This window comes from Lampetra planeri, chromosome 19, assembly GCF_965212315.1.
Source record: "Lampetra planeri chromosome 19, kcLamPlan1.2.h2, whole genome shotgun sequence".
NCBI classification, from domain to species: Eukaryota; Metazoa; Chordata; class Hyperoartia; order Petromyzontiformes; family Petromyzontidae; genus Lampetra; species Lampetra planeri.
In genome coordinates, this window is record NC_136125.1 from 7,864,751 (window position 1) to 7,877,452 (window position 12,702).

At 50.8% G+C, this 12,702-nt stretch overlaps 1 protein-coding gene across 1 annotated transcript; it reads left to right on the forward strand.

Annotated features, from left to right (window-relative positions):
- GEMIN8 (gem nuclear organelle associated protein 8) lies at positions 1-6,354 on the forward strand. The gene is made up of 5 exons (XM_078602866.1): positions 1-93; positions 1,539-1,678; positions 3,135-3,703; positions 4,621-4,694; positions 5,133-6,354. Exons 1-5 carry the CDS (start codon positions 31-33, stop codon positions 5,313-5,315), a joined length of 1,029 nt encoding a protein of 342 aa, XP_078458992.1. The 5' UTR covers positions 1-30; the 3' UTR covers positions 5,316-6,354.
- Positions 6,355-12,702: the final 6,348 nt, after the last annotated feature.

Sequence of the window (12,702 nt, forward strand, 5' to 3'; positions counted from 1 at the left end):
TGTGAACCTCCGGTACAGTCGTGCGGGCAAATGGTCGCGGCCCCTCACCGCGCACGTTGTCCGACTCACGGGGGAGCCATGGCAGGACGGGAGGTAAGGAGCCATGTGGCCACGGCAAGACAAAGATCCCCCGTGTAGCCTTCACAGACTGTAGGGGCAAGTGCTGTTAGCGAGCAGCTATAAAGGCCGGCACGGCACACGAGGGGGTGGGTGGCCAGCATCACGCCCGGTCGCCTTTGTTTCCCTAGTGACGGTGTTTACACATCGCACCAGGTACTCATTTGAGGCTGAGTCGACCTAGGGGTGGTCCCGATAACCGTCACTGGGCGTTGGCCGTGAGCGGGAATCGAACTTGTGTCGCCAGGTTCACAGCGCAGCGTAGCGCGCTAACCACTGCACCACCGCTCCTCCACATTGTGGGACAATCGTCTTCAGGCTGTGTTCTAGGATGTGGTGGTGGTGCTATTATCGCTTGTTTAGCCGTGGCAGGGTGACGGCTGTGTGCAGGGTGACGGCTGTGTGCAGGGTGACGGCTGTGTGCAGGGTGACGGCTGTGTGACGATGAGCCCACAATGAGGCCTCGTCAGATCAGCAAATCCGAGCCTGAATATTGCGTGGATGTGTTGCACCGTGGTGCATACAACATGAACACAGGATTTGTTTGGGTTCGATCGCGTAAAAGTCCGTGTCATCGGTTGTAAATGTTGTGGCTTTGCTCTCCAACACAGCGGTGTGCTGCACCAGTGACGAATGGGCCACGTTCTGTTTACGTGACAAGCCTTACTAAGTTGGCTGTGTCGGGTGGTGGCGGGTTTAACGAGACATTTATACATTTACGCGATTAACGCCACAAAAAACCCTGTAATTGCAGATGCTATTGGTCGCGAAAGGCTGCGTGTTGAAGTGCATACGAACAGGTTGATGCGGAGCAAAGTGCGTGCTCCCCAACTTCGCTTAACCCCGCACTGATAGCGGTGGTGAGGTTTACGTCAAATGACTCCCCTTCATCCAGCAGTGGACTGAGAATGAGGTATCAACTTCGGTTGCCACCTGTCCGGAGATCTGCATCGGGATGTTGAGAATCAATTTGGTGCCGAGATGTGTGGCACCTCCCTTCAGCACGCTTGGCTACGTACGGCGCGAAAGAAGTTCAACGTAGAGTAACATCCATGTTCGTACCGCGCGTGTTTAGTAGACACAGGCTGACCAAGAACTATATCCGGGGTTTGGCCTAAAGCGGGGAAAAGTTGGCAACCTTAGGGGGCGGACAATCTCCACTCAATGACCCCGACATCAAACCCGTGTGTGTGTGTGGCCTCCCCTAGGTGGACTCGGCCTCAAATAACTACCTGGTTGCGGTGTGTAAACATCGCCACCAGGGGAGACAAAGACGGCCGGGCGCGGTGTTGGAAACCCACCCCCTCGTGCGCCGTTTCCGCCCTTCATAGGTGCTACTACTCGCAAACAGCACTTGCCCCAACACTCTGCTCAAGGCGATACGGGGGGGGGGGGGGCTTCTTTGTCTTTGTGCCGTGCAGGAAGAGGCGACGGCTGCGACGGGGGGCTCCGCGTGGTACACGCACCCCGTGTACGCGCGCTACTGGAGCCACTACCGCGGCGCACAGGCCTGGACGCAGAGGCACCGGAACGCGCGGCAGAGAGCGCTGACGGAGGCCGCGTGAGTGGGCGCCGTTACCACGACCCATAGATACACCGCCCAGCCACTTCCCTCATGACTAACTAGCCAACCAACTCATTACACGACCCATAGATACACCAGCCAGCCACCTACCCCATGCCTAACTAGCCAGCCAGCGCATTACACGACCCATAAATACACCGCCCAGCCACCTCCCCCATGCCTAACTAGCCAACCAGCGCATTACACAACCCATAGATAGACTGCCCAGCCACCTCCCCCATGCCTAACTAGCCAACCAGCGCATTACACAACCCATAGATAGACTGCCCAGCCAACTACCCCATGCCTAACTAGCCAACCAGCGCATTACACAACCCATAGATAGACTGCCCAGCCACCTCCCCCATGCCTAACTAGCCAGCCAGCGCATTACACAACCCATAGATAGACTGCCCAGCCAACTACCCCATGCCTAACTAGCCAACCAGCGCATTACACAACCCATAGATAGACTGCCCAGCCACCTCCCCCATGCCTAACTAGCCAACCAGCGCATTACACAACCCATAGATAGACTGCCCAGCCAACTACCCCATGCCTAACTAGCCAACCAGCGCATTACACAACCCATAGATAGACTGCCCAGCCACCTCCCCCATGCCTAACTAGCCAGCCAGCGCATTACACAACCCATAGATAGACTGCCCAGCCACCTCCCTCATGCCTAACTAGCCAGCCAGCACATTACACGACCCATAGATACACCGCCCAGCCACCTACCCCATGCCTAACTAGCCAACCAGCGCATTACACAACCCATAGATAGACTGCCCAGCCACCTCCCTCATGCCTAACTAGCCAGCCAGCACATTACACGACCCATAGATACACCAGCCAGCCACTTCCCCCATGCCTATCTAGCCAACCAGCGCATTACACAACCCATAGATACACCGCCCAGCCACCTACCCCATGCCTAACTAGCCAACCAACTCATTACACGACCCATAGATACACCACCCAGCCGCTTCCCCCATGCCTAAATAGCCAGCCAGCCCATTACACGACCCATAAATACACCAGCCAGGCACTATAACGATCTCTAACTAGCCCACTACACGACCCATAAATACGCAAGCTAGCCAGCCATTAGCCCTATGTCTAACTATCCAACCAGCCTATGTAGCCAGCCAGTCCTATATCACCGTCGGCCATACTCTGTCCACTGCTGGATTGAAGGCCTCTCCAAGCCATCACCATCTCCCAGTCCTGTAATGTAGCAATCCTAGCACCTTCTCACAAGCTCATGTCACTCACCGTGTCTATAGTTGACGTCCTCTTGGGCGCGCTTTCTCCTTTGGCTGCCACTCCAACGTTAGTCTCGACCACCGGCCTTCATCCCTTCTAGCTATGTGTCCTGCCCAATCTCACTTGATGTTCTATATTTGTTTTATTCCCGAGTTGAATTTGTTTTCTCTTTGTCGCTGCACAGGCAAGGCCTGGACTGGAGCTGCCTAGTCGGGCTCCCATTTCCGTACGATCCGTCGCATCCCTACGCTGCATCTCACCACGGCCCCCAATCACACCATCCGCAAGCTGCCGGCCATCAGAGACGTCATCATCATCAGCAGCATCATTATCATCATCATCAGCATCATCAGAAGCACGAGGAAGTGCCAGAACATCATCACTTCTCGACACAGGCTACCGAGCATCAGAGAGAGCATCAGCAGCATTATCACCACAATCAGCAGCAGCAGCATCATTATCATCAGCAGCATCATCATCAGAAGCACGAGGAAGTGCCAGAACATCATCACTTCTCGACACAGGCTACCGAGCATCAGAGAGAGCATCAGCAGTATCATCACCACAATCAGCAGCAGCAGCAGCGGCAGCATTGGCAGCAGCAACTGATTGAGGAAGTGCCGGATCTGAGGAGCAAAGAACCAGACGAGGATTCGGAGTCTGAGTTGGAATCGGAGGCGGAGAGCGACGTGGAGATCACGGACGAGCTGCGCGCGTATTTCGCCGAGACGGAGCGACACCGCGAGGAGAGGAGTGAGTGCCGATGAGCCAGGCGCCGGACCCATCGCAACCGCTCACTCACCGCAGGCGTCGCACCCCGCGTAACTTTTATCGCCTAGGTATCGAATCCATCTTGTCGCTCGACGACCCACGTCTCATTAGAATCTTGCAGGCAAGCGTTGTAGGTGTCATCAGGAAGAGGGGGTGTTGTGATTGGTGGCAGACGTTTTCTACCAAAGTTTTGCAGCCTTAGGTAATACCAATTTCTGCAGTGGCCCATGCATTCTCAGCCAGGTGATGCTGGTGGCGGCGGCGGCTCACGAAACCTGTAACCCAGCACTGGAGGTGAGGGTTGGTGGATCACGCAAAATGTTGTGAAGCTCCCTTGCCGTGGGGCGGCGAGTTGCCATACCCTGGCTCGCCAGGAGAAGGCGGGGAACAGCAACTGGACTAATCTCCATCTGCCCAATCCATATGTTACGGAGTGTTGCCCAACTTGCAAGCGTGGGCTTTCTCTGGGCGCTCTGGTTTTCCTCCAAAGTGCATGAACACCACGATAATTGGCCGAAGACATCTTCATTTAAAGTCATATCATGCAGGACCCTCCTGAAAAAGAGCCATAGGACTCGGGTTTGGTTGCCTGGGTTAAGTTATTTGGTCTCTTGAAGTGTGGCATTCATAGGCCCTCTCTGTGCTGATAGCGCCCTCTGCAGGCTGCGTTTGCTGCACTGCATGCACTCTTTAAATTATGAATCGCATCCCGCTGTGCTTTAGTTAAATCCGTGAGAGTTCACAAACCCCTCGTGTGTGCCTCATCAGCTTTCATGGGTACACTCGCTAAAAGCACTCGCCGTAACAGTCTGTCAAAAGCTATTTGGGGGATCATTGTCATTGCACATGTGCACCCATATGTGATCGGCGCTAATGCCAGTGTTCTCTCCCTCTCTCAGGGCTGGAGCAGGAGCAGGAAGATGAGCGAGTGGAGGGAATGGTGTGGGCAGATGAGCCGCCGGGGGCGAGGCAGGTAATGAGCTCGCTCACCTCGACTCGTCTGACACGGAACTCGCATCACAAGCAATGTGTGTGTACGTAAGTGCACTTGCATGCTTGTGTAGCCGCGTGTGTACATTGCATGTGTGGGGAGTGGTAGTGTAGTTGTTAGCGCGCTGCGCTACGAAGCTGGCGACCCGAGTTCGATTCCCGTTCACGGCCAACACCAGTGACGATTATCTGAACCGGTCCTGGGCCTTCCTTAGGTAGACTCGGCCTTAAATGAGTACCTGGTGCGGTGTGTAATCCTCTCCACTGGGGAGGCGCAGGCGGCCGGGCGTGGTGGTGGCCACCCCACCCCCCCCTCGTGTGCCGTGACGCCCTTCATAGGTACTCGCTAACAGCACTTGCCCCAACAGCATGTTGACGGCTAAACGCAGGGGATCTTTGCGTTCTGCGTGTGCGCGTGCAGGCGAGTAGCCGGGCTCCACAAGAACGACCGGGCGAGCGTCGGCGCGTCGAGATGGCGCGTCTGTACGGCGAGGAGGCGTGCGTACGGATCCTCGCGCTGGAGGCCGCGATGCAGCTGTCGTTTGACCAGCAGTGCGACCGCACGCGGCCAAAGTACTGGCCCATCATCCCACTCAAGCTGTGACGGCGACGGACAGGCGCTTGGCCCATTAACACCAGTCAAGCGTTGGGCACGCAGCCACAGCTACCAGTGAGAGCGCCGGTCCATTTCACCCCTTGAGGACTTTTTCACTCAAATACTGTCCCCTTACATGTCTTTCAACTTCGCGTCCATCCAACTCAAGTTGGTGGCCCCACATCCGGCCGAAAGGCACTGGCCCCATTACGCACGTGGAGTCAATGGACGTACAGCTGCAGGACGGAATGATAATCGATTCCTGGATGTGATCGTGACCCTGAAACGTGACCTTTCGTCAGCTCGTGGACGGGCTGAACTCCTGCATCCCTATCGTTCACACGAGTGAGTCGACCAGGGTGTTCCATCGGTGTCGTCGGCTGAAATTTCAACATTTTTAGCTGCTCCGTTTCTAAATGTTAAATTCCTCTCCACCGTATGGTGTTTGTGTGTGCACGTATGTTTGTTATGTGAGAGTGAGTGTGGTGTATGTGTGTATTTGTATGTGTGAGGAGCGGTCGCGCGCTGTGCTATCAATCCGGCGACCCGAGTTCGATTCTCGCTCACGGCCAACACCGGTGACGATTATCTGAACCGCTCCTGGGCCTCCCCTAGGTCGACTCAGCCTCAAATGAGTACCTGGTGCGGTGTGTAAAAACATCGCCACTGGAGAGACAAAGACGGTCGGGCGTGGTGTTGGCCACCCCACCCCCTCGTGTACCGTGCCGGCCTTCATAAGTACTCCTTAACAGCACTTGGCTCAACAGTCTGTTAAGGTTATACGGGGGATCTTTGTTTTTTTGGAGAGTGGTAGCACAGTTCTAGTGATCAACATCGTCACTGGAAAGCCAAAGGCTGCTGGCCATTGTTTTGCGCCAGCCTTAATAGGCACTGTTCATAGTACTTGCCCAAACAGTATACGTTGGCAAAAAGAGAGGGATGCTTGTATTTTTTTTGTATGCGTGTGTGTGTGTAATTTAGAATGTTTTGAAAGGTGCAGTGGGAAATGTAGTTCTGAGGGTTCAATAATAAACAAATAAAAACTTGACCGCGTCGTTGTTGTTGTTGTAATTTCTCTGACGTTAATTTAAGGGAGGCTGTTATAGTGCATACTTGTGAAGTAACGGACGAGATTAAGGCGCAGCCCTGCAGTTGCCAGCTCACGGCACCGCTCGGGAGCTCCCACCTCAAGAGGGACATTTTGAGGCCTCCTCTTGCATGCTGTTGCATGCTGGCCAGACGACTTTGAAAAGACGCGAGACTAACCCACACTTTACCCCAACCATCAAGCGTCACCTGCCGATCGACTGGTGTAAGAAACTTACGCAGTTGCCTCAACTGCCGCGCCGGGAGATGGAATCGAACCGGCAACCTCTGGTGCGCTGATCTTATGGTACCACGGCGGCGTCGTGCACAATACACTCGGTGCGGTGATTCTCCAATCGGCTGTGTAACTCCTACGGAGAAAATGCTGTTAGCGAGCACCTATTATTTTTTGCAATATATCTTTATGTTACCAGTTAAGGCCCATTGAGCTGCGATGTGGCTCTTTTTTCAGACGCGATCTGGCTATCACAAATTAAGGCTCAACGAAGCTGCTTATGCCGTGGCCATTTATAGCAGCCAAATGCTCTAAACGCGTATTGATGTTGATTTTAAATGTGGAGGGAAAACCCGAAGGACCCGGAGAAAAATCCACGCAACCCACGGGGAGAGACACACACAGACTCCAAATATACAGCAGGCGTCAGGGTCTGGATCGAACCCAGACTTCCTGCATCGCAGGCGAGGAAGTTCAGGCTCTTGTAACATAAACATGCAATAGAATGCAATAAATATTTAAAATATCTATGTTTGAAAGTTGTGGTGACATGAATTAGCGAATCTCGATGAAAGTGAATGGAGGTCGTCACGTCGGTGTATACAAGTTGATCATCGATTATCCAGCTACCAATAACGACAGTTGATCATAGATTAATTAGATTATCCATCCGGCTGCTTCCAACGTCATCTGGCTGCTGTCAAGGGCCGATCCGGCGAAACCGCTCCAAAGGCTCTGCCCAGTCCGGATATCGGCACTGCGTGCGTGACAAAAAAATGAGTGGCTACGCTTGATTTGAGTGTTAAATATGAAATATAGTATTATACACTACATGCAACTTAAACAATGAAAATACTGCACGTATACTCTATACATCACCCCAAGATGCAGTCTTCGAGATTGGAGGGCTAAGTATGGTACAGTAAATACGGTAACTTTTTAAAGTAGGACATTTATCCTTTTTGGTTCTTTCGGTAAAGTCACGTAGGTAGAAAGATAAAATAAAAAATATCACGACGTTTCGATCGCAACACAAGCGGTCGTATAATCCAGCAGTGGAACTGCTGAAGTTTCACTGCTGGATTCTTTTTTCCTTGTGAGGACGACCGCTTGTGTTGCGATAGAAACGTCGTGATACATTATTTTTTTTAAATTAATTTTTCTACCTACGTGACTTTACCGAAAGAACCAAAGAGTATGGATTCCTGCAGTCACGAAAGCTTCAAATTAGGATATTTAGGTTTGTCTATTTGTACGTTTATGCGAATTTCATATCGTAAACAAATGCAGAACACAAAAAACGCACATACACAACACCTACAAATATAATGTCATACAAGTTTGTGCAAAATACAAGCTCATTTAAATCACGATTCGTGATTATTGGGCGCCCCCGAAGCCTCCGGATAATCGATGATCGAACCGCATTTTGATCGAGTTTCTTTACCCAGGCAAATGTCTCAACCGAGTCTCGTGACTGTCATGATGTCATCTCAGGGAGAGGCCCTGCCGAGTTTTCGCAGTAGGGGGCGATGATCGCTGTTGGCGTGTGTGATCAACGGTAGCAGAGCAGAGACCTCTGATGAAAAGCCACAGCGTTGGACAGATCTCTCTACGATCAGTTTAACACGTAGGCTTTCGCGACCAATATTATTCATAATCAACTCTGGCGAATTGCCCGATGATGCTGGATGCAATTACCAGCGAAACGTCGTACTACTCAAACATTGTAAATGTTGTGGTTTCACGCTTCAACACACCGGTGGGCTAAAGCAGTGAACTATTTTGTCTTTTGTCAACGTGACACTTTTTTGCTGATTGGCCGCGTCGGGTGGTGGAGGGTTACAACACATTTATAAATAACGCGATCTAAACACAAAAAGTGTTGATTATGAAGATCTCTACGATCTCGGGCACAAGTGAACGGGAGAGCTCAATGAAAGAGCAGAGCAAGGAGACGGAAGCGTAACAAATTAACTCCGGTCACTCGCTCACTCACATGCGGACAGTCACCTCATCGTCGCTCTCCTATCGCTACTACCCCGTTCCCCGTGAACTTTACTCATTCATTTCTCCAGCCACGTCGAGGACTTGGTCCACCACTGACTTTTGTTTCTGTCTCTCGTCCATGCTGTGTTCAACCACCACACTGCATGTCTTAACAACACACGCGCTCAACCACTCACCCACTCGCCCACCCACTCACCCGCTCGCTTACCCACTCGCTCACCCACTCACTCGCTTACCCACTCACCCACTCGCTCAACCACTCACCCACTCGCTCACCCACTCACCCACTCGCGCATCCACTCACTCACTCGCTTACCCACTCGCTCGACCACTCACCCACTCGCTCGACCACCCACCCACTCGCTCATCCACTCACTCACTCACTCGCTTACCCACTCACCCACTCGCGCATCCACTCACTCACTCGCTTACCCACTCACCCTCTCGCTTACCCACTTACCCACTCGCTCATCCACTCACCACTCGCTCACCCACTCACTCACTAGCTTACCCACTCAACCACTCGCTCAACCACTCACCCGCTCACTCGCCACACAGCCAGGTCACAACAATCCTCTTTCTGCTTCTTCCCTTGCACTGCTCGCCTTTAAAATGCCCTCACTGTCTCCCCCCCCTCCCCCGAGCCCTTACTTTAATAACCTTACTCAATCCAAGAAAAGCGTTAACTATAATCGATTACAACATTGATTGCTTGTTGCTGAACGCTTGACATTTTCGGCACGTGCAAAGCACCTCCGGTCAGCGTGGTTGGCTACGTACGGTGCAAAAGAAGTTCAACATACATACAGTACATACCACATCGGCCTTGCCCTTCATTCGTCCCAGGAAAGCCTCGTAGCTGAGCCTCACGAGATGGAGGCATAGCAGTGGATTCCTGAATCCATCTGTGCAGGGCTTTTGAGTGTTACTCAAAGAATGCATTGTGGGTTTTCTCTCACGTCGAGCCAAATGACGTTTCTTTGACTTCGAAATTGTATTTTTTAAAGCATCCTCGTGAGGATGTCTATCACCATTCAAGTGTTTCACACTGACGTTATAATAGTTGCCTATTTATTTTGAATACATAGCAACTGTAAAAAAAAAAATCACGAACAGTTAACGAATTGAGATCACACGTTTGACCGAGCGTGGGCCAGTCGAGGTTTTAAAAGCTTTACGAGCGTCAATTGACCTCCGCTGAGATGTCACATGAAATGCCCTCTCTGGGTTTTCGACCTCCCTATTAGTCCATGGGCCAGAGCAGATATTGATAGCAGAGCTTAAGTCGCATCGATTTTATTTACCTGGCTCATGAGAGTGAATTACTCGGTAAACGGTCATCAAATAATTCGATGTCGTTGGCCACACGAATAAATTGGGAACACACAAAAAATTATGACACCTTATAGGTGATGAAAATATCTACTTTGGACTAGTATTGTACTGTTTATAGGGTATATTATGGTTTATATACTCGCGTCCGTGACACCATTTTTTTTATACTTGTTTTAATATGTATGTAAGCACTGTGTATTGTTTTATCCTGGATAGTTTTCGTGTAAATAACTTGTTTTTACTCCCGTTAGTTTGCCCAATTCACTCCACCCTGCAGTGTCCTCTAACTGTCGTCACTATCCACGGGTCTGTGGTCTAAAGGTCGCTCTGTAACTCGATGGATCTCCATGAAACTATATGGATCTCTGTGTAACTCTATGGATCTGTGTAACTTTATAGATCTCTGAAACTCTATGGATCTCTACAAAACTCTACGGATCTCTGTTTAACTCTATGGATATCTGTGTGACTCTATAAATCTCTGTGTGACTCTATGGATCTCTGTGTGACTCTATGGATCTCAGTGTGACTCTATGGATCTCTGTGTAACTCTATAGATCTCTGTGTGTCTCTATGGATCTATGTGTAACTCTATGGATCTCCGTGTAACTCTATGGATCTCTGTGTAACTCTATGGATCTCTGTGTGACTCTATGGATCTCGGTGGTAACTCTATGGATCTCTGTGTGTCTCTATGGATCTATGTGTAACTCTATGGATCTCCGTGTAACTCTATGGATCTCTGTGTAACTCTATGGATCTCTGTGTGACTCTATGGATCTCGGTGGTAACTCTATGGATCTCTGTGTGACTCTATGAATCTCTGTATAACTCTATGGATCTCTGTGTAACTCTATGGCTCTCTGTGTAACTCTACGGATATCTGTGTAACTCTATGGATCTCTGTGTGACTCTATGGATCTCTGTGTAACTCTATGAATCTCTGTGTGACTCTATGAATCTCTGTGTGTCTCTATGGATCTCTCCGTAACTGTCTGAGTCTCTTACCACGCCCGGGCTCCACACAGAAACCCTATCTGCCCGTGGCAGTGGCTGGGTGCCACGACGTTTATTTTGGGACTCCGTAGGTGGCAGCGGAATATCACTGGAGCTCACGTTGCCACCACACGCCCTGGAATATTCTCTGCGGGATTCCGGTTCAGATCTATAACGTGATAAACGTACACGATGTGTCACGGGAGGTACAGGCGCAGCCCTGCAATTTCTTGCTCGTGCCACTGCTGGCGGAAAGGGCCTCGACTCTCGAGGGAGCTCCAGAGAGGGGAGCTACCTCGAGACGGGCACTTTGCGCTTCTCTTCCACGCTGGCCAGAGATCTTGGAATAGGTGCGAGTACCCACGCTTTACCCCACCACACTGCAAAGTGCCCATCAACCTCACTGCGGTGTGCCCATGTATGGTCCTGCCCATGTATGGTCCTGCCCAGGCGGCAGGGGCGGATTGAATAAATTCGCAACGTCGTTTGAACTTTCGTGCCGGGAGATGGAATGGAATCGGAGAACCTGTGGATGCAAGTGCGGAGCACTGATTCACGACTCCGCTGTGGTGGCAGCAGCATCCTACGTGGCGTAGGAGGTTAGCGAAGGTCTTCTATAGGTCCTCGACATGATGAGAGCTCATCAGTGCCCCGTGCTCGGATCCAGACTGCCAAGCCTCAATAGTGTTAAGTAGGGCTTCAACATGAGAAGACCTCATCAGTTAGTCATGCCCAGATACAGACTAACAAGTCGAGTTTACTGTTGCAAAGCCATGCCAAGGTACAGATCGCAAAAGTGTCAAATAGGACCTCAACATATTTAGAACTCATCAGTGAGTCACATCCAGATACGTACTGGCATGCTTCTTCTTCAAAAAGGACCTTAACATATCCACGATGAGGTGCTAGCAAGATGGGAGACCACATTATGTAGTTCACCCTCATGAGGAATCATCAGTGAGTCATGCCCAGGTGTATCCTGCCGAGGCTAGCGGAGGTGCGATATAGGTCCTCAACGTGATGAGCGCTCATCATTGAACCACGCTCAAGAGGCACGACTGCTCAGGCTAATTTAGTGTTATGTCGGTCATCAATATCGTTATGCCTCAACATTGATGCTCCGATGGAGATTGACAAGAGCAGCCCAGATTAGACGTGGGTCCTCGTGGTCAGTGTGACTCATCGGAGAGTCATGCCCAGATATCTATCGGTTGCCAAGGAGAGGCAGCAGCGGGAACCGCAGTGAAGTCGTTAAGATGCAGCAACATTCCTGAACGTGACCGGCGATGTTGATGATGCCGATGCTGATTATGATTATGAAGCTGATGATGATTATGACGCTGATGATGATTATGACGCTGATGATAATTATGACGCCGATGCTCATGACGCCGATGATGATTATGACGCTGATGATTATGACGCCAATGATGATGATGACGCCGATGATGATTATGACGCCGATGATGATTATTACGCCAATGATGATGACGCTGATGATTATGACGCCGATGATGATTATGACGCTGCTGATGACGCTGATGCTCATGACACCGATGATGATTATGATGGCGATGATGATTATGACGCTGATGATTATGACACCAATGATGATGATGATGACGCCGATGATAATTATGAAGCTGCTGATGATGATGACGCCGATGATGATGATGATGACGCCGATGATGATAACGCCAATGATGATGATGACGACAGTTTATTTTAAGCAGG

Bases quoted from the DNA above. Each gene is read 5' to 3' on its own strand.
- GEMIN8 (XM_078602866.1), top strand. From the start codon at position 31: ATGGTCGCGGCCCCTCACCGCGCACGTTGTCCGACTCACGGGGGAGCC. The intron at 3,704-4,620 runs GTGAGTGCCGAT...TCCCTCTCTCAG, and splicing joins GCGACACCGCGAGGAGAGGA to GGCTGGAGCAGGAGCAGGAA. The intron at 4,695-5,132 runs GTAATGAGCTCG...GTGCGCGTGCAG, and splicing joins AGCCGCCGGGGGCGAGGCAG to GCGAGTAGCCGGGCTCCACA.